Raw genomic sequence first — 23036 nt, forward strand, 5'->3', positions numbered from 1 at the left:
AACTACTAATATATTTGTAAAGGGCTTTTTTTATAAGTTAATGTCTTTTATTCCACAATTCTCTTTCAGAACCTGCAAAGCCAGAAGGACTTAAATTCTTCAATGTTTCATCACATTCTTTTTCATTGTATTGGAGACTACCATATGGACATGTAGACAGATTTCGCGTGGATCTTATTCCTGATCATGGTTCTGTTGTTATCCTAGATCTTGGAGTTAGGGAGTATCAAGTATGTGCTTTTATTACAGGACTTGCGTGGCCAGCTTTTCCTTATGCATTGTGCTGATGAAGAATTCAAGCTTTCCTCCTTAGCTATTTAACGCAAATATGAATGTTAAAGTATTAATGAAAAATTGGTGAGAGCAAATTTCAGCATCCAGAGTTTGTTACCTAACAACAGGTAGTGAATTTACTTTTTTAAAAGTCTGCTAGAAGGATACAGCCAGTCATCCAAGGGTTCATGAATAGTTTAACAAAGGAAGGGCAGAGCTATTCAGTAATACAGACTCATTAATTGTGTACTTGCCAGGAAGATCTGTGCTTAAATCATTAATGCAGGCAACATTTCACTGCTAAGCCATCAAAAAGAAATAGGAGCACTTTTTGATTCTGCTGTCTGGAAAATATAATATTATCAACAGAAATAATGGCGGTTCTGGTTGTTTTGCTTTTGTTTTTTATTGGAACTGCAAAGATACAGGTATTTTATATAAATGCTTGCTAAAACGTTGTTAATTAGGTTTACTTCAAAAGATGGACTAGCTTAAGGGTCAAAAACTTGTAGGTTTTTCAGGCTCCTTTTGTGTTTATTCTTTCTGAAAGGAATGTTATAATGCTTCATATTTACTTTGATAACGATGATACAGAAAAACCTCTATAGATACACTGGTAGGTGATTCTGTGATAAAATTAATAGCTAATTTTGTTGTTCTTTAATATTGAATGTTATACAAATCTTATGGAGGGCACTTAAATAAGATGGCAAAATACTGTACCGTAGCTAACAGATGTAAACTACTGTTTTTACTGTTGTAAATACTGTTGTATTTCTAAAAACTTATTAACAGATCACTTTCAGTAATGCAATGCTTAAACTTCTGGATTTTGTTTTGTTTTTTTTTTTTTTAATTTTCGTGATTCTTGGTAAAAGACTTAAATAAATCTATGTCCTATTTCAGGCTGATTTTTCTAATACTATTCCTGGAACAACATACAGTGTTACAGTCTCTGCAGTTTCTTCTTCAGTCTACAGTTCACCTGCGAGTAGAACAGTGACAACAAATGTGACAAGTGAGTTAATAATGACTGATGAAATTTTGTTGATTTTTTTTTTTAACTTTGCTTTTTTGTATTTATTATATGCACGGTAGTGTCTGAGAGATGATAATCAGTTTTGAGCAGTCATTAGAATTTTTCCTCTTCTTTAACCCTAAAAAAATACAGTGAATCTGAGGTGTTCTGTGAGAGCATGAGAGTTTCTCTATCAAATATTTTTAAGCAGCAGCCCTGGATGTGAGTTGTAGTTGTATTCATCCATTAGCTTGCCCATTAAAAAAAAAAAAGGCGAAGGAAAAAAAAAAAGCATAAAGGAGAACATTTTATAAGCTTTTGAAAAATTCACTATTGTGTCATGTAGTAATATCCATACCTGAATTTATATGTATAGTGGTAGACTTTGGAGACATTTCAAAAAATCTAGCCATACCAGACATATTTTGTAAGTGTGTGCAGTTTGGTTTTGAATGGATTTAGGGAAAGGAACTGAAACTGAGCATGACAGAATATCTCAGATATTAAATTGGCATTAAACTCTGTTCTGTCTGTGAAGATCTTGAGCATTACATTTTTTACATTTTTATAGAAGAATGTTTCGGGTGTTCCAAAATTCATTTAATCATTTTTGTAACAGTACTCTACCTGGGAAAAAAAGCTTTTTCTTCAACAGTACATTAGTTTTCAGTAGTTTTACTGGTTTATGCTGGCACATGATTTAATTTCTCTATAGAAGCTGTGAAAGTGTCTCCACTATCTGGAAGCTTAATTAAAAACTCTCTTATATGTGTGTGTTTGTGTATGTGTGTGTGTGTGTATATATAAATAAAACAATTACTTTTTTTTTTTTTTTTAGATCCTGGGCCCCCTGGGTTCCTTGCAGGTGAAAGAGTGGGCTCTGCTGGGATTCTGCTGTCATGGAACACACCACTGCATCCAAATGGGAGAATTCTTTCCTATATTGTTAAATATAAAGAGGTCTGCCCATGGATGCAAACAGCTTATACACAGGTCACAACAAAGCCAGATAGTTTGGAAGTTCTTCTTACCAGCCTTAACCCTGGAACAACTTATGAAATTACGGTAAAAGCTTTATGAATGCCTTTTAATATATTGAATTCTGATTTATTGTAAATTGTGTGAGTTTATGGTAGGTCCATATAGTGTTTTCTGAAGGACCTTGCTAATTAGTGTTGCCATATAACAAAATATATTAGCCAGGTATTTGTTTACAGTAGTAAATTTAATTTCCAGCCAAAATTGTACTAAAACATAGTTTCTTCTATTGATATTCTTATTTATATATGGTATTATGTGGTAAAAAGTAAAAGGCAGAATTTTCAAAAACATCTAAATCCTTCATCTTCATTGAGATTTAATCTTTCAGTTCACTGGTGCACCTGGATATTACACATAGATTTCTAAATCATCTCAGCCAGATCCAGAAAAGCATGTAGGTACATACTTCTTGCTTTGATTTTAAACTAATTAGTTTAAGAAGTTTTCTTGCCTGAATATCTGTTTAGATGTAGCCTGTGAACACCTTAGCCTGGTTTCCCTAAGCCTGGGAGTTTTACCTAGTGTTAGCTCCTGAAATAAAAAATGTCATACTTTTCCGTTCCCTTTCCATAGATTTTATTGCCTAGATATTCACAGTGAATATCTACTGCCAGAACCAGTACATGTATTTTTATGACTTGTATATGTGGAATTTGTTTATGTTGCGATGAGGCACTCCTGATCCATCTCTGAACTCTTCAACAATAAATGACTTCAGGTGAACAGAAATGAACGGCTGTCCTCTTGGCAATATTTGCCAAGCAGTTCTTCACCTGACTTACTCTTTCATAAGAACCTTGGAGAGGTGCTTCTTTTCAGTATCAAGAATAAAATAAAATAATGTGTTTGATTTGCTTCATTACATATCATGTAAGTTCACACAGTGCAAAGCCATAAAAAAATATTGAAGCTGACCAGACTAGGAATAGGGCTGTGCAGTGACTCTTTGTAAAGGTGGAGTGTGTGTGTAAGAAAGTAAAAATGTAATTATGTCTGCCATTGTGGGAAGGTTGCTCACTGTGAATCTAGTTGTGATGACCATGCTGATAAAAGCCAGTATATCCACAGCTGGAGAAATGTTTATCCTTTGATCTCCTGCTTCCAGTGATCTGTTATAAAAAAAACAACTTACACAAAAAAAGTTCAGCTACTATTTGAGAAAAGTATTATCACTTAGACTCTAAGCAGATTAATCATCTCAGACAAATGAAGTTATTAAGAGAATTCGACTTGCAATTCTGAGTACCTCAGTAGCACTTGTGCGGGGTTCACTATTAAAGGTTTTGCTGTTCTTTTCTCCATATATGAATCTTACCTAGGAAAACTGTGAGACATTTTAAATAATTTGTTTTACTTAGCAGTAATTTGCCCTTTGTTGATATATCTGGGAGGCAATCCTTCCCATTACTGGTGCCTGAAACATTGATCTTAGAGCAGAATTTGACTCAGGAGAGTGACTTGTGACCCAACAACCTGTCTAGCAGGGACCACACGCTTTTCTCATGAGTGAATAAAAGTCTGTTGGCAAGCTAAGGGTTGTTACATTACCTGCTGCTTTGGTGGGCGCCCTGACTGCCTGACCCATGAGCAACCTCACGTATTCAATAACCATTCAGGTGGAAACACTTTTTCTACCTCACAGATGTGGCCAAAGAAACATTATGTGTTTTCCTTCTCCTGAGCAATTGCTTGTGGTTCTTTGGTTAATTTTTGGAGTCTATTGTGTCATTTAAAAGTAGCTCTTGATTTTTTCATAGGTGAAAATTCTTTATTGTTTTAGGGTACCTGGCTTGGTCCTGTGTGTGAAGTTTTTTCTAGTAAATACTGTGACAGTACAGTTTAACAAAGCTTATAAGCTTTGAATATGGGTTTCCAATCTGGTTGTAAAGCCTAGTCCTAATTTCTTTACATCCAATGAAAAAAAAATTTTTAAAGAAATAGCAGTTACAAGTGATAGTTTGTTAAAGGTTGGAGGGCCATGGATAATTTTGAACATCTGGTCATTGATAATTTTGTAAAAATAGGCACTCAAGATTTTTTTCTAAACTTGAATAATTAGTGGCAACATACTTCAAAGCATAAAAATTAATACTCCTTCCAAATGTGAACTGCAGCTACTTGAACTTTGGATAGTACTTTGTTATCTCCATAGTAAACTTGTCCTTTTTAAATGTTTTCAAGCTTTTTTCTATGAGGCTCTTTGTGGCAGTGATCTCTAGAAGCTAACAGTATGTTGTGTAAGCATTTATTTTGATTTCTTATCAAAGCTAATCGGTCCGTGTAGCTGACACTTTTACCATGCAAATATTTGCGTACTTATGTCATAGTAACTTTGAGTTCTCTTGAAACTACTCATATGAAATGGGAGTTTCCATGTCTGTCTTAATGCTAGTTTTCCTTTCTGGACTCTTTCTACAATACCTACTTTGAGATGAGATAACAAAAAAATCAGTGTTCAGGTGAGTTCATACCTTTAGATTTACGTAATCTGGGCAAGAACAACCCCATGTATGAGTACAAGTTGGGGACAGACCTGTTGGAGAGCAGCGTAGGGGAAAGGGACCTGGGGGTCCTACTGGACAGCAGGATGACCATGAGCCAGCAATGTGCCCTTGTGGCCAAGAAGGCCAGTGGCATCGTGGGGTGTATTAGAAGGGGTGTGGTTAGCAGGTCAAGAGAGGTTCTCCTCCCCCTCTACTCTGCCCTGGTGAGGCCGCATCTGGAATATTGTGTCCAGTTCTGGGCCCCTCAGTTCAAGAAGGACAGGGAACTGCTAGAGAGAGTCCAGCGCAGAGCCACGAAGATGATTAAGGGGGTGGAACATCTCCCTTATGAGGAGAGGCTGAGGGAGCTGGGTCTCTTTAGCTTAGAGAAGAGGAGACTGAGGGGTGACCTCATTAATGTTTATAAATACGTAAAGGGCAAGTGTCATGAGGATGGAGCCAGGCTCTTCTCAGTGACATCCCTTGACAGGACAAGGGGCAATGGGTGCAAGCTGGAACACAGGAGGTTCCACATAAATATGAGGAAAAACTTCTTTACGGTGAGGGTGACCGAACACTGGAACAGGCTGCCCAGAGAGGTTGTGGAGTCTCCTTCTCTGGAGACATTCAAAACCCACCTGGAGGCGTTCCTGTGTGATATGGTCTAGGTAATCCTGCTCCGGCAGGTGGATTGGACTAGATGATCTTTCGAGGTCCCTTCCAATCCCTAACATTCTGTGATTCTGTGATTCTGTGATGTAATTTTAATACTGTCAGAATTTTCTGATTGCCTGTCAGCCCCCCTGAAGATCTCCAGGTAATTTCCTCAGCTATTGCAATTACTGTAGAATTCATCAATGCTTAAGGTCGTTTCACGTAGTTCTCTTCGTGACACAGAAGTAGGTAGGGTTGGCTGGAGTCATGAGGTGTTCATGCATGGACAAGGGGTGTTTGTACAGCTTAGGAAGGAGCTGGCCAGTGACACAGATTCTCCTTCACCAAGCAGAACATGCACTGCGTTGGGAAGTGGTCGTAGACATATGTGTCCCTTTACATCCTAGATTGTGTCTTCCATGTCACCTCGTATTTCTTTGCTGTAGTTTGTCTGCCATGGCTTAGTGCTTTTGTTTAAATAGCTTTACAGTCTTCCGCAAGATCCACAGTTTAGTCCTGAGAAGTGATTAGAACAGTTTTCCTTTCTGGCCTGCTGGCTCCTTCCACTCTCTTTGCCCTTCGTTATCCCTTGGTTGTTGTCTGTCACTTCCACTATGATCCACACATGGTTTTGCACATCTGCCCCTTCTGCCCTGTCTGCCTCAGCACCACTGCCGTACCTTTGTTACCTGACACTGGCAGGAGGGAATGACTCTGCCAGCTTTAACCTTGCTGGAGAGCTTTGTGTTTTGCTTCTTCTTCCACACACCTCTCACTATCAGGGTTGGAATTTTGCTTATGTTTTACCTTTTGTTGTCTCTGTCACTTCTTTTCAAAATAAGGAGTCAGACTTCATTCCTCTTTCTTTCTAAGTATTGCATGCCAAGGCCCATCATTGAGTCAAATTGTCAATAAATCTTATATTGCAGAGCAAACAGCATCATTGTTGTGTTTATCTCCATAAATTCTACCAAAGTCTCAATGTACTGCCCTTCCATGGGAAGGCTCTGCTATGATTGCGAGCACTGAGGCACATCCACCATAAAGTGCAGCCACAGTTCCCTGGCCTGTTGTCTTTCTGCCAAAAGACATGCTTTCCTTGGGTTGCTCACTCTCAGGGAGGTTGACCCGCTCTTGCTGTTCTTCAGGAGTTCAACAAATAAAAGAGAACTTATTTTCCTTTTTACTTTTTTAAGTTATAGTACGGTAAAATAGGAATGGGGAAGCTGGTTTAAGTGAATTGTAGTGAGGAAAAGGAGTGTTACTGCTGTTATTCTTGCTGTTGACTTTAGCATAAAATAGGGACTCAGCACTTTTGAAGTGTAGATATTCACACGTGATTTTCTCAATTTCTTATACTGTTTCATAATTTTTCCATTTTATATTTTCACGTTTAAATGTTGAGAATAAATTAAACAATACATCTATAAAAGGCATGTTCATTTGTATATTTATAGTTTAAAAGCTAGGTGAATCTCTGTGTGTCCTTAGGATATTCATAGTCCTTGAAGCTATATATCCTATAGATTCTCTAATGTGGCTTTTTTTTCCTGTAGGTTGCTGCTGAGAACAGTGCTGGTGTTGGAGTATTTAGCGATCCTTTTCTTTTTCAGACTGCAGAAAGTGGTAATTTTAGTAAAGCTGCTAATTATTTTAATTAAAGCTGCTCTAATTTGTTAAAATAAAGTAACCATGACATCTTTTATATGTGAACAAATTCTGATGCCTTTAGAACAAAATCGCAATTCTTTCCGTATTCTCTCACTCAGTGGAAAAGGTTCATTTTGTCCTATTTACTAGTAACAGCATTTAGGGTGTGCACATACGGGGGTTTCTCATATGCAAAGTCTGTTTCTGTTGAGGTTTTCCTATGCCAGTTTCTAGGTAGGCTGCTTCCAGAAAGCAAGGTCACAGGAGAGCAGAGCTACCTATCAAGTGGACCCATCTGCTGTCACTTGCAGCAGTAGTAGGAGACAGACTTTGTTGTGGGATCAGCTCTTGCATTGCCTACTTATGCCAAGCCATATTTGTTTGTTGCTGGAGTCAAGTGCCTTCTCTACAAAGCCCAGCACTGAATATATTTTACTAACTTTTTACTTCTTAATTCTGAAGAAAAAAAAAAATAATAAATGGCTGAAATGAAAATTTGACTTGATGGTTTTTAAGGTTAAAAAATGGTAACTATAGTCTGCATTTGTGTGATCTTTACTAATTTAGTGTTTGTAGTCTTGCTCACACTCCAGGAGCAGTTAAGCTTTCACTGAAGAGCTGGCACCAGGCCAGATATGTTGGGGTGAAGAAGTCTTAGTGGAATATAAAATTTGTGCTGCCATGGCAGTGCCCATCCCTCTGTGTTTAGGACTCTTGGGTGATTTCTGTAGCTGTGCAAGCTGCAGAGTGCCATATCTCAGTTAATAGCAGGAAATCATCACTCTGCATCAGACTTCTGGGATAATGCCATGAGTTATGAAACCAAATATGAAAAGGGGTATTAAACTTGCCATGTGGAGCTATGCAAAATCATTGTTTTTAACTATTCTTTTTTATGTTATTGCTGGTAGAAAACCTTATTTCCATGAGCTTTATTTACTCACGTTTGACAGAGGCATCAGCGTTTCTCCATATGAGAACACTAGCTTTTTACTTTTTGATGCATTTCTGCTTACGCTTTTATTAAAGCTAAAATCCCTTATTATAAATGTAACTGGAAGGTTTCTTCAAATTCTAGGTGAGAGTTCTGTGTCATTGATACTGCATTTATGCTTTTACCTGCTCAACTTTTTTTTTTTTAACTCTTGCTTTAATGGTTAAAGAAACCCCAACATCTTGATCAACATGAAGAGGTACAGTTTAAAGTAGGAAAGTTATCCAGAAGATATAATTATTTAAATATAAAGGCTGTAGTCTTGGAGGAGGGGAAAGGAGGTGAAAGGTCTGCAAAAGATTCAGCAGGGCCTAAGCAAGAGCTGAGTATGAGGCTTGGAGGAGCTGTCTCAATTCACCCATGGAAGATCTGTAATTGTGGACAGTTGTATATTGTTAAGGCCGCATAACCCTTTTCTTCATAGTAGTAAGGCTAGCTGTTGCAGGAACTGCTACTGCCCGTGCCATGCACACAGGACTAAGAGAGAGCCACAGTGCTCTAATTCACAGGAAGTTTAGATAGCATGTAAAATCTCATTTAGATGCTGCATCCCATTCCTTCGTGCTGCTATTAATACAGATGCTCTGACAAAAGGCCCCAGACACTGTCACTGATACAAAGAAGACCATTTCTGCAGTAATAGTGAATATTTGAATTAAATTAAGCTATTTAAAGCTACCAAAAATCTATATCCAGCTGAAAAGATGACACAGGTAAAGTGAAATAAAACACCCAGTGCGGTCATATGCTCTTAAATAAACAAAAATGGGCAAAAATTTACTACTTCTTACACAGTAGATGAGTTGCTTCTAGGAAGAATATTTTTATGTTGACCAAACTATGTTATTATGAGGGCTGTGAAATATTATTATATCTCTCACATAAACTAGATTTGAAAAGAGCTGGTTGCATATCAGCTACTTTATTTGTGTTTGTGAATGGTTGTTATTTATTTGCTTTAGAGTTTGGAAGCTAGAAATGGTATTACAAAAGAAAAAGGGATTTTTTTTTTCCAGTGCAGAGAAGAAAAGTATGTCTCACTGCTTTTGTTTATTTTGTTTTCAAGCTCCAGGTAAAGTAGTGAATCTCACAGTTGAAGCCTTAAATTATTCGGCTGTAAATCTGATCTGGTTTCTCCCTCGGCAACCAAATGGAAAGATAACTAGTTTCAAGATTAGTGTGAAACATGCAAGAAGTGGAATTGTAGTGAAAGATGTCTTGGTTAAAGTAGAGGACCTTCTGTCTGGGAGGTTACCAGAATGTAATGTAAGTGCTGTAAACCTTTTAAATTAGAATTAGACTCAAGCCACAGAATATATTTTTACATTTAAATTTTGAGACATAAAAATTTGGAGGCTTGCTTTTCAGAACAATTCCAAATATTTTGCAAACTTAGGCCCAAGGCAGGATATAATGGTTGCAGAAAAAGCTTTCTGTTCAGAATAGTTTCAATGGAATACTTTTCCTTGAAAAGCTCAGTTTAATCAAAGTAAAAATGTTAACAAAGGGTCAATTTGGTATCCTTTCAACAGAAAATAATGAAATAGATAATTTTGAAAATTTTTCAGCTTTGAATTTATTTATCTTTGTTTTTACAGTATTCAATTAGAAAAAGCAAGAATTGATGGGGTTTTTTAGGTCAGTGCAGACATACAGTAATGTTAATATCTTATTTTTACATGTAGTATGATAATGCTTTTTATATTTTAAATGTATGCTTTATTCTGCATATCACATTTCAACATTACTTAAATATTTTTCATATCAAAATAAAAAGACCCACGATTAGCAGAGTGATTTGTAAAAAAATGTTTGTAGTCTGAGTTGTTCTTAACATAAGCATTCATTGAAAAGTTTCTGAATTTTGACTATTCATTGGATTCAGACCTGTAACCAATGTATACCCTTCAGAATTTCTTGAAGAATATTCTCCTTTCCAGTGTTTATTCTCCTTTTCTTCTTTATCCTCTGCCGAGTGTTGTGATTACTTAAACGTCAAGTTGCCTAATTTTTTTTACCCTTTTTTTTCCTTTTTCCCCAGGATGCTAGGCTTAGTACTTTAATGAAAAGTGCAGTTTTAAATTATAAAAATTATCAGGACTTTGATTTTAGATTTTATTTGGAAGATCATCTTAGGCATTGGGAAGGTTCCTGACATCAGGCTGATTTAATTCAGTACTGAGAAGAGAGACTGCCACCTACTGAATCATAAGCATTCGTTATTGTAATATCTAGCAGTTTTTCTGAGGTGTCTCCTGACAGCATGGATTAGGAAACCCCTGTCTGGTCTTATCCATTATATATCGATGTATGTATGCTATATATGTATATACACATACATGCATATAACATACATGTGATGTAGAAGGACTTCACTAGGGGACTTTATTTTTAAGAGAGACTGCACTGAGTATGGAATCTGGGAATAATTAAATGAAGCCTAGAGAGTTGCTTCTGTTCAGTCAGATGTGAGAATTTTTGGGATAAGGCAGGAAACTATAATACTGTCACTAACAGGATGTACTAGCAACTAATGAAATGATAACCAAAATTTGGAGATTGAAGTATAAAAAGGATAACCAATTTTGGGTGATTTTGTTTCAAAGGTGGTCTGCCTTTTTCAATCTACATGTATTTACAATTACAGGTTATAGATGCAGCTTATCAGATTTCATGTTTTGTCTTTATAGGATAACAGTGAATCATTTTTGTGGAGTACTACCACTCCTTCAACTACTTTTGGCAAATCCACAATTCCTTCACGGACTACAGTTACATCAAGTACAGAAGCAGTGAGTCAAATGAGCTCTGTTTGGAATGAACCAATTAGTTTTGTTGTAACTAACCTCAGGCCATATACCACCTATCTTTTTGAAGTTTCTGCAGTTACCACTGAAGCAGGTTACATTGACAGCGCAATTGTCCGGACACCAGAATCAGGTATATACTGTTTTCAAATGGAAATAAAGTTCTCAGATTTATATGAAAACTTCAAAATATTAGTTTGAAGTTATGTTGCAAGATACTTCAGTCCGAATCTGTCTTTATCTGTATCATGCTCTTGTATTTACATGATTACTTAATTTTACCTGATGAAATCAACTGAAAGTGTATATAACTATTAATGTATCTAATAATGTACAGTGAGTGGGAGTTCAGTTATTATTAGAAGTCAAAGATACTGAAGTATGCTCAGGACAGATCAAATTTTATGAAAACCTGAGGATAATTTAAGAACTGCAATTAATGGCATAATGGAAGGAGAATTAAAAATACAGATGAAGAGAAAAGGTGTCAGGCATGGTATTAAAAAATTATGTGTATTGTGTACATAGCAATGCACTTAAAGCTTCTTTGCCTCTGTGGAAAAATAAACAGTATAAAGAAAACTCCTGTCCCATGGTTCCTCAATCTAACTTGGACCTATTGCAGAAAGTTGTTCAGTGCTGAGGAAATCTTTAAACACTAGAAAAGTTGATTTTGGATTACATGCAATGCACTGAGAAGTTAGCATTGGAAACAAGGGTTGTCCAGCAGCAGGAGTTTTATAATGGCTTAGGTAGGTAGTGGGCAGCGTTATTAATAGAGCCATACCAAAAAGGTGTTCTAGAGGAATGTTATCCTGGCTTTCTGTTTGCTTGTGTACCATTCTTTTGCCTGACACAGTTTGATGTTACTGGGTTCACGTTTCATACATCCAGAGTTCATAGCACTGTTCAGATGAAAAGAAATTTACTTCTCTCCTAGCACTGTTCATTTGAATTGCTTTACTAGAATTAAAATATCCTTAGTTTACTCTTCTGTCTAGGGTTAATGAAGTTTTGGATAGTTTCTGTTCTAACGATCTCAGAGCTAATTTCCAATTTATTTTTCACCCTGTTGACATCCTAGGATAAACACACTAGTAATAAGAAAACCCTGGAAAGTGATGAAAAGCTTATGCAGTGGGGTTAAGTTCTGCCAATTACACAGAAAGATGTCAGCTGTTTGATAGATAAGATCTTCAGTCTTTGCCTACCGTGTGCCTGTACAGCCAGGGCTCATCCATTCAAGCATGATCTGGGAAAAGGGAGGTTGGCTTACTGGTCAGTGTGGGTGGATGTGTGGTGTGCCCAGAGCCACCAGTACGCCCACAGTCAGCCCTTATGACCCAAACCTCACTAAGTCCTTCCTCTTAGCAGCACACTGGCACACCCAAGCTTCTGGATCCACCTCTATTAGATCTTCACCTTGTGAGCATTCAGGTGCTTGTTAAAGTGCTTCCCGGAGAGTCCTGCATGTCTGCATGCCAAGGAACCTGTTCGGAGGCTGGCTTAGTGTTGGTTGGTGATTTCTTAGGAAGGCAAGATGAATTAATAGACTTTTTGCCTCATTATTTTTATTTTCTTACTTTTCATTTGCTTCAGTGGGAGAGATGTTATTATATACTGAAGTTTGTATTGATCTGTATAGCCTATATAGTAAAATTATGATTTAGGAGTGTTTTGCAATTATTGTAACACTTCCTCCCCCCCGGTATCAAGCACCGTCATCCAGTCACTCTGTAATTACTGAAATCCACTTCCCATTTCCAAATGTCTTCGTTCTTACAAGAATCTCTTTAGTGTCACATTAGCCACACCCTGCAAGTTGCCAGTTTCTTTTATGGAGAAGACCTCACATTTCAGTCCTCCACTGGGGTGTCTGAAATTAGGCTTGAGGGAGAGGAATTGGTAGATTATAGTTTGTGATAGCAGGTGGGAGGATGGAGAGCACATTTATTTCAAATACCACTTTCCTTCTCACACAGGAGAATGACACAGTGGTGTTGTCATGCCAATCTGGCCACACAGATGAAGGTGATATGTGTCCCTACTGTATAGCTCATTGATGTTCCATTTTAAAATGCTGAAAATTATTTCTGTTCCCTCCAACCAGAATTTTCTGAGTCATGCTGAAGCTCTCCTGTGTTCCTGACAAAGATGATACTTCTCTTGCTTTGATTTTTGAAAAAGAGGCTACTTCTTTAAAGTATTTTAAAATGCTTCATTATAAATATATTTTGAAAACTCAGCATGAAAATATTTCTTTTACTGGGGTGGCTGCAAGGGGAGGATACTTCTACAAAGAGAAAAAGATTTAAACCTTGGGGAAAAAAAGTGGACTCTTAAGATGATACTTTAGAATTATGTGCAATTGTAGCTGATGCAATTTGCGTAACTAAGAATGATTAAATAGTCACTACTGACCAATCTATAGCATATTTTTTAGGAATGGCAGAATTTTTCATTTCTTTCATTTGTACATTAGTTCTTACAAAAGGTGATAGTACTTTTTAAGAGTAGTATGTTAGTTAACTTGCATATTTGTTTACAGGATCAGTCTATTTCTCCATATTGGCTTAAATCTCACATGTGACATATTTAGACCTGATTTTCACAGAAATTTATATCAAGCACTTTCTATAAGTTTACTTGGGTATCCAGCATGTTTGAAAATCAGGTTTGTTTTTACTCTATACGGATGTAAAAAATTCCACCTCCTTTAGTTGTCTTTGGATTCAGATTTTCATGTCAATAGTAATCTCTCATTAATTTTATACAGTAAGTATACTTTAGAAAGGACAGGGATAGGATTCCATAAACACTTCAGTATGGGATTAATTTAATTTATGTGAATAGTTTCATGAAAAAAAGAAAATTACTCAAGTATGCAATGTTTTCGAAAGCTTAATTGGTTCCAGGTTTACCTTTTTGGATAGTAACGTATATCATTAGTGCTGTCAGAAATCTTCAATACTAAGTATTGTCTATATGAAAAAAAGAACTGGTTCAAGGATGAAAAATGTACCCAATGTGAGTTCTGTATTGCTGAGCATCACAGTCATATTTGAGCATCTTCTCTATGTAATCTATATCATGACGAAGTCCATGCTAAACTTGGTAGAATTCCTGCCACCTTTGTCTTTTAAAGATTATTTGCATACTACCAGCTCTCTTGATACCTTTTGCAAGCATTACCTTAAAAAAGAAATGAAATAAAAAGAAGTCATTTTAATGAGATGTGCTTTTAATGTAGCTTCCCTTCAGACTATTTAATGTTTATGTTTAAAATTAATTGTCTGATATGTGGCTCTTGGAAATCCTCATATAAATTATTTTATGTTCAAAGACTTTTTCCAATATTGTTTAAGTTCCAGAAGATCCACCACAAAATTTTGCCAAGAGCAACATTACAGCAAAGTCTTTCTCAGTGACATGGGACCCACCAACCGTAGTAACGGGAAGGTTTAGTTACAGAGTTGAGCTGTATGGACCATCTGGTAAGTCTGAATTGATGTTTTTATTCCTTTTTTGTTTTTGTGATTATTTCCTCACACTTGGATTCTTAGTGTCCCTGCCAGTCAAGAATGAATATTTGAAAGCAGTGCTATCTATCCTTTTCATTATCAGACTTTTTAATAGTTTTAGATCACTTTTAAGGGAAAAGTCTTTCCATCATGAGGAAGAGTACACAATGAAATTCACATTAGATATTCTTAATGGAGAAAACTAGCTTTCCTCACTGTTTCAGAGAGATGACAGACTAAGCTCGCAGCAGAATTAGGGTACTTATATATCCAAATCATTCTGTACCTTACCTTTACTCTTTTCTCTTCCTGTTAAAGATTTCTGGAGGACTTCCATCCCCATATAGTATACAAACAACTGTATGAGTCTTTTTGGTGGTTTTGTAATCTTTTTTAACTCAGACATGTATGTTTAAAGAAGTTATATGTAGTTAAGTAAGAAGTAAATGAGGTGTATATTAATGTTTTTTATGGGACCACACAGGAAAAGTGATAGAAATTTAATTTATAACCAAAAAATCCCTACCTCTTAAAACCCATATCTTCTTGAGATGGTTTTGTGGTATTTTTTCAGGCATTCAGTATTATTTCCAATGAGGTTGATGCCAAACTAGCTTTTTCACAAGTAAATTTGGCTTTTCATTTTTCATCAACCTGGAAAGTAGCTATATTTAGTCTAAGAAAATAATGGACTGCTTTTATTTTTGAGCTAGAATCTCTTCATTTTTCATTTCAGGTCATATTCTGGATAACAGCACAAAAGATCTGAAGTTTGTATTTAGTAACCTTGTGCCGTTTACAACATACGATGTGTACATCAGTGCTGAGACAAGTGCTGGGGTGGGGCCAAAGACTAACCTTACAGTTTTCACTCCTGCAGATGGTAAGTAAGCATAAAGAAGTGAAGTAAATGGGCTGTAGATGATAACTGGTTTCAGTTTTCCCTTCAAAGCCTTTTAGGTGCTTTGCAAAGGAAAGAATGGGTGTGTTGTAAGTCTTACAAGAGAGGGATAATATGCTAATGAAAGAAATTACATGAAAATTTATTATGTAGATTTATTTCTTCATTTTTTTCGAGTTCATACACTGTCACTAAATTTACTTGCTATCAGAAGCCTTCAGAGATTGTGAAAGAAACGCAGTTTCTGCCTGAATGGAGTTATTTTTAGATACGGTAATTAAGTTGCAGGTCCTGCCTTTACCCGTTAGATGGCAGCAAGTGGAAGAGAAAGAACGGCGCAGGATTCCCCCAGGATTGGTTTGTTCAGCCCCAATGTTTCTTATTAAACATCTTGTCTGACTGATTTTCACCAAATCCAAGGCCCCATACCAGTTTCTAATGGAGCCACCCTTACCAGGGACCATAGCTCTGAGGCAGACCCAATACTGAGATCTTGTCCTGGGGCAATCAACTGGTTGGTTCTGCCCCTGAGCCATCTACTTTCTGGTTTGGGAGTTTTGGCTCCCAAGAGTCCGCTCACCAGGTGAGAGTCCTTTGCTCAATAGAAGTGCAGTTTTATCTTACATGTGTGTGAGTTTGTGCAGGATTATTGGTCTGCATCTGAGGATGCGACCAGCAAAATTTGAGAATCAGTGTGTAATAGGCAGGCAGTTTCAAGACAGTTATTTTTGCATTATGTTTATGCCACATAGCACAAATTTAGAAAATCTCTCAATCAATGATTGCTGCAATGCTTGCTGTCAAGGTGTAACCAGTAAAGTTTATTATTAGGTTAAACCTAAACAAGGATAAGACCTATCCTTATTTAGCATATTCTTTCCTGAAGTATCCGAAGTACTGTGTGCGTATTTTTAGAGCTGTAACTTATTTGCTAAAAAAGCACTTGAAGTAACCTTCTACCTATACAGGAGCAACTCAAAAGATAAGGATATGGTGAGGCCGCATCTGGAATATTGTGTCCAGTTCTGGGCCCCTCAGTTCAAGAAGGACAGGGAACTGCTAGAGAGAGTCCAGCGCAGAGCCACGAAGATGATTAAGGGAGTGGAACATCTCCCTTATGAGGAGAGGCTGAGGGAGCTGGGTCTCTTTAGCTTAGAGAAGAGGAGACTGAGGGGTGACCTCATTAATGTTTATAAATACGTAAAGGGCAAGTGTCATGAGGATGGAGCCAGGCTCTTCTCAGTGACATCCCTTGACAGGACAAGGGGCAATGGGTGCAAGCTGGAACACAGGAGGTTCCACATAAATATGAGGAAAAACTTCTTTACGGTGAGGGTAACCGAACACTGGAACAGGCTGCCCAGAGAGGTTGTGGAGTCTCCTTCTCTGGAGACATTCAAAACCTGCCTGGACGCGTTCCTGTGTGATATGGTCTAGGTAATCCTGCTCCGGCAGGGGAATTGGACTAGATGATCTTTCGAGGTCCCTTCCAATCCCTAACATTCTGTGATTCTGTGATTCTGTGATATGAACTCTGATTAAATACACACGGTGCTGAAAAAGCTTGTAATAATCAGAGATGATTAATTAAATCAAGTTTCTTCTTGAATATTTAGTCCCAGGTGCTGTATCAGATTTACATCTGGCAGAAGTGGAAGCCACATATATAAAAATTGTTTGGAGGAAGCCACAACAACCAAATGGAATCATTACCCAGTACAGAGTTAAAGTGCATGTGCAGGAAACAGAGGTGACTCTGGAAAACACTATTCTCAGAGGAAAAAATAAGGTATTCTTTTTTTTTAATATGGATTTTTTTGCTAGACCAAATTTGCTTCTTTGCCTTATCTGATAGGTAGAGCATGTGGAATTAGCCACCACATATGAGTTGTCAGTGCTTTTAAAAGCCACCTTCCTCACCCCACCCTCTTTCTCTGGCTGGGTTTTAAAGACATTCCAATAATGTTTCCCCAACATGAAAGCAATAAATAATTCTGGTGGAATGATCCAGACTTACTTAGCTACTGAAGGCAATAAGCCTTAGCCCACAGTATTATCATTTCTAGCCCTTGAGTTCTTTGCAGCATAGGGTGACCTAACAGTAAGAGTACAGATTTCGGTGCCTAGATCGATACATAGCCCCTCAGGCAAACTCCTAGAAGATGTGGGAATGAATCCTATGGAGAAGTAAATTCCACATAACTCTCCCAAAGCTGGTCAAGTGCTTTGCTTGCAATGCAAACACCCCTAGACTTTCTGCGGCCATTTGTGTCCTTGAATTTACATGTCTGATACTAAATGCTGAACTCCAATGCTATGGTTGTATGTTAAGGATATCTGCACATATCTACCCGATCAAATCTTTTAGAGGACTTATGCTGTCAGTCAGTCTAGTTTCTGGATTTTGGATGCTGGTATCCTCTACATGCTTAGATGGGGCAGCTCTAAGCATGAAGCACAGAACTGTAGACCTCTAGCAAATGTTCAGCTCAGGATTGAGTGCTTTCTGAGGTAGGGTTTTTGGTCTTAATTTTGAACATAGGAGCCGAAAGTTTGAATAATTTATTTTTTTTCTAGAAAATGACGTCTTTTTCTGGATCTGACACAGAATATAAGTTTTTGAGGTAGAGCTCAATGAAAGAGTTTGCTTTCAAGTTGAATTATATACATAAGATAGAGCCCTGGAGCCAAACATTAAATAAGGAGTAAAGGGAAAAAGCAATGAGGATAAGGATCCATTCATTAAAACAAGCAGGCATCCTTGGAAAATGAAAGTATATAACTCTATAATTAAAGATTGTATCATAGTACAGACACAGAAAAAATGAAAATTGTCTGCACAGACATGTTTTAATGACAGGATTTCCTAATTTTTGAGTTCTTAGTTTAGCATCATTGCTGCTTTATTATAGTTTATTGAATGTAATTTTCTAATTAAAAACCAAAACAAATCAGAACAAACATTACTTTATTTAGAACGTCATTGACCCAAGCTTAGAGCATCTACAGGATTTGAACTGTCAGATCCACAGTGGTAACGGTACTCAATAACTAGTAGCAATAAAAGGCTGTTCTCTTATAAGTGGAAAAGCCTCAGAAGCAAAAAGTATTTCCACATGGATTAGTATTTTGCTATAAAATGTAGGTGAAAATGAGGCATATATAGCTTTTACCTGTTGGTACTTAGGTGAGATTGATGCTGTATCTCTGCCTGTGGTTAATACCCCCTAGTTACAACAGCAAAAAAGCTGCTTTGCCCTCTCTCCACTTGGAGTCTGCAGGGAGAGAGCTAATGTGTATTAGTTACATCACTGTAAAAGCATCTCTTTCTGGCAGTGAAGTGGGCCATATGTGTGAGTGGGGAGTGTTCACAAATGACAGCAGAACAATTTAGAGACACTGACGTCCTGGATTCGGTCCCAGATTCTGAAGGGGCATAATGATCTAGTGCTTACACACCATTTTGTGCCTATGCTCTAGCCCCTCTCTCTTTTCTCTTCTGCCTTTGTAGTTCCTCTCTTTGTAGTTGTTGCTCCCCTTGTACCTACTGCCTTCCCTTTCCAACATTTGTCTTTTGCCCCTTCTGTCCTATGGACCTCTATATCACTTACCTCCCTTTCACTCTCCCTTTCCACTTATATACTCCCTTATTTTCCATCTCGCCTTTATTTCATTAGCTTCTGTTTTTCTCCCTCTCCTCTTTTTCCCTCTCAGTGATCTAGTCAACCTGTTGTTCCTTTTCTTCAGGGCCTAGTAGGGGCATCTGAAGCTGTCTTGTTTGCAGTGCCTGCAACCCTGTTTCAGAACATGCTTAGTACAAATGGAATCTTCAAGCTCAAACGTGTGTCTATTCAATCTAATAGGTTATAGCATTAAAGTTAAAGGCCTTGATCTAAAATTACACTTTACTATAAGCCCCATATTTTAAGAAATTAAAAAAAAAGAATGTGGTGTTTTTTTAAACAATAAAAATGAATAAAAGGCTGTAGGCTACTGGCAGCTGAGCTTTTTAATGAGAATTACTGTATTTTCCAAAGATAATTATTGTTGTAATGAAAGATAATGTTTGTGTGCCAACATTTATATAGTGTATGTATATATATGCACAAATATACAAACACTATTTATATATTATATATAAATTTAATGAAATAATTTAGTGATGACAAGATTTGTGATTTATTTTTATATTTCTAATTTTTAGTATTTGATTGATTCTTTGGAACCATACATGATAAATGAAAACATCAAACCTTCTCCCACTTGGAATTCAATGGAAACAGCCAATGAATTATATGAAGGTTCAGCTGAAATGTTTTCCAATGTTCAAACAGCTTCCCCAGTAATATTTACAAGTGTATCTGATGATAATTTGCCTGCTATAAATGGAGATGTAGAATTACATTCTGCTTTGGGTAAGGTATTTTAGGATATTTTTCTACCTGCTCTTTTGTTCTGCAAGACCCTCATCACTGTCCCAGATATGATCTTTAGCACATGGTTCAAGCAAATTATGAATGGGTCATTTGCTGGAGTCAGATTTTTTTACTACCAAATAACCTTCTGTAGCAAATGGGAATGCCACACAGGCAGGAACTAGCCCCTTGTCACCCAGCTGACCTTCTTCCTAGTGAAAGGAGCACCCGAAAGCCATCAGCCAAGCTGCATAGACAATCAGTTATTACAGTTGCCAAAGCAGGTGTGATTGTCAGGGATTAACATATCTCCAAGCCCTTCAGAGACCTTGATTTCTCTAAGCCTTTTGACTAATAGGTTTTTAAATGTCAGTGAATGTAAATAGGTCAAAAAGTTACAACTTTGCTATATGGGTGACAAACAGGTGGAGATGACCCCATGACATGGTGATGTCATTAGTGTGTACACTTGTTCTGTATTGTCAATGGACCAGTGTTTCTTTACCAAGTATGGATATTTACAAATCATTAAGCAGGCCTCAGCTGACAGGCAGGGACTTAAAATACCACTCTAAATTTTTACAGTGAGAGTTTTGAACAGCAGGCAGAAAGTCAAGTTTTTATTTTTTGATTTCTTTTTTAATTAAAGTCACTGAATTCCTCTGTATACACCAGTATCTAAGACCAGCATTGAATCAATTAGTTTAAACTACAGTGGATTTTTTCTGTCCTATATTAATCCTGAAGAATCTTCTTTGTCATACAGAAAAATGTACAGTGCTTTAAACATGAATCTTCTTTTTACAGTTTCATTCAGCTTGAGGTATTGAGTTGCCAAAAGATGTCTGTGTTGCTGAAAAATTGATTTCAGACAGTGTCTGTTGTAATCTAGCACATGATTATTGTTTTATAGTAGTTATTATAGTAGCTAAAGTTGTTGACGGCCAAATTTTCGATAGGACCTGCTGATTTTTACATGCCTCCATTTTATCGCTGGTCTTGGAAAGCTCTGAGCCTGATACTCAGTTATGTGAAGCACCCACACTTTTTCATGTTGCAGTGGCATAATGGCAGCTTTGTAACAGGTGATTTTGACTAGCACAGTTAGGTTGCTGCTGACTTTCAACTTCATTGCAGATGCACCAGAAACTCTTTGTGGGCATATGTGTATCTTCTCTCTGCCTGTGGCAGGGGGGTTGGAACTAGATGATCTTTAAGGTCCCTTCCAACTGAAACCATTCTATGATTCTGTGATTCTATGATTCTTCATTCTGCTGACCACAGCTCTTCTGCTAAAAAATACCAGTGTGAAGGGTTCCATGAGGGCAACCATTTCAAATATAGTTATTATAGCACAGTTAGGAGGGCAAGGAAGAGTGAATCTGTCTTTCTCAATTAAAAAAAAATAAAAACAAGTCCCAGTAACCTAGGAGCCATGGTTCTGCAGTCACTGGGGAGACGAGGCCATATACAAGCTTTTCTGAGTTCCTAGGAGATTTCTCTGAAATTTTTTGGAGATAGCTGTCAGTATAACGTTTTTAGTTCTCACATTTTTAGTTCTAGCCTGTTCATTTTCACCTAGGCCAATCTATCCATTATTCCCACTGGCTGAATTCTATACTTCATACAAGACCTCTGAAAAGCAGAGAGGATTGTACACCTGAAAGTGGACCTATAATAGTCTCTGTTTGATTGAATTAAGAGATGGAGTGTAAACTTTTATTTATATTTTTGTAATTGCCATGAAAGTTAATTACTTCGCAATAAAATAGTTCTAGGTCACCATGTGAAAGTGAGTTTAGAATGCCAAAGAAAAAAAAAGTTTATGAGTAGGTAACTCTTTCTCTCCATTTAATCACAGGTAATCAGTATACCATTGACATTTTGGCTGAAGAACTGTCATATGTTATAAAGGGCCTTGTACCTTTCACAGACTACACAATCAGTGTGTCTGCTTTCACTGCTGTTGGAGAAGGGCCACCATCAGTTCTCATGGTCAGGACACATGAACAAGGTAAAATGTTGTAACTCTGATGTGAGTCAACATACATGACTTCTTTCACTGAACATCTTAATTTTTTTAAATCATTTATTTGCTTATTGTTATATTTTTCTGTTTTTGTTTTAAGTTCCAAGCTCAGTACAAAATATATCTTACAAGAATATTAGCTCCTCCTCTGTTTTGCTATATTGGGATCCTCCAGCAAATCCCAATGGGAAAATCATTCATTATACTGTTTATGCAATGGAACTGGATACAAAAAGAGCATTCCACATGATAACTTCAAACAACAGCTTACTTATGACAGGTACAGTGTCATTTGATTAAAAAAATATTGCAAATATGTTATACAAAATTATTTTTTCCAGCTTTATGTACTGTAGCCATTTGCAAGGTAGGTGGACCAAATCTTCCCCATCCACACACACATACAACACAACTGCATGTAAAAGCAAGGTTGGGACACTACTGCCAGACTTGTCTACTGTGGAGGGGTATGTAGGGAATGTGAGATGGGAGGAGAGGACTAGGTAAGACGAGTAATAATTTGTGAAATGTGCCAAGTAGTAATTTGTGAAATGTTCTGAGAAGTAATTTGTGAAATAGATTTCTCCTTGGGATTTTTTCCTCAGTGTCTTCTTTCAACATAGAAAGTGTTCCTAAATTGTCAGTTCTTTTTCAGACTTGAATTTTTTTCATAGTATTTGTATGACATTAATAATAATTTTCTTCTTTTAAGGTGATAATTTTGATAGTAATTGAAGAAAATGCATTTCTCATGAAGTTTCAGGCATTTATTTATGCTAACCAGAGTAATGCATGTAGAATAAAAACATGTATTTGTATGTACACATACACATCCTTTGTTTTGACAAATAAATTCTTAAAGCTATTTACGGGGTTGAAGCTGGTTGACTTATTTCAAAGTCTCTTGATTTGACTGAGTGTCTATTTGGCTTTCCCCAAATAAATTATATTATACATATTCTGTCTCTAGGTGACAACTGTGCATCAAAGCTTCTAAGAACAGTAACCTTTTTTATAGTTTTATAAGTAGCTATAAGGGAAAAAATATGTTTAAGAAGTCAACAGTCAAGATTTTTTTACTTAATCTTTTTAGGTTTAAAAAAGTACACAAATTATAAAATGAGAGTCGCAGCCTCTACAACAATTGGAGAAAGTGCTTTGTCTGAAGAGAATGATGTTTTTGTGAGAACCCCTGAAGACGGTAAATACATTGTTTGCAATGATTATTTGCTTTCTGTATTCAAGTTTGT

At 36.9% G+C, this 23036-nt stretch overlaps 1 protein-coding gene across 1 annotated transcript in view; it reads left to right on the forward strand.

Annotated features, from left to right (window-relative positions):
* Positions 1-647: 647 nt before the first annotated feature.
* Positions 648-23036, forward strand: part of PTPRQ (protein tyrosine phosphatase receptor type Q) — a 110534-nt gene continuing 88145 nt past the window's right edge. Inside the window, exons 1-13 of the mRNA XM_068401737.1 lie at positions 648-701; positions 1180-1291; positions 2130-2356; positions 7026-7095; positions 9180-9379; positions 10804-11053; positions 14286-14414; positions 15178-15324; positions 16959-17153; positions 19596-19757; positions 21619-21771; positions 21887-22066; positions 22880-22987. Of these exons, the coding sequence (XP_068257838.1) occupies positions 648-701; positions 1180-1291; positions 2130-2356; positions 7026-7095; positions 9180-9379; positions 10804-11053; positions 14286-14414; positions 15178-15324; positions 16959-17153; positions 19596-19757; positions 21619-21771; positions 21887-22066; positions 22880-22987 (1987 nt within the window). The remainder of the gene's footprint in view (positions 702-1179; positions 1292-2129; positions 2357-7025; positions 7096-9179; positions 9380-10803; positions 11054-14285; positions 14415-15177; positions 15325-16958; positions 17154-19595; positions 19758-21618; positions 21772-21886; positions 22067-22879; positions 22988-23036) is intronic.

The sequence above is a fragment of the Nyctibius grandis genome, chromosome 5 (genome assembly GCF_013368605.1).
Source record: "Nyctibius grandis isolate bNycGra1 chromosome 5, bNycGra1.pri, whole genome shotgun sequence".
NCBI lineage: Eukaryota > Metazoa > Chordata > Aves > Nyctibiiformes > Nyctibiidae > Nyctibius > Nyctibius grandis.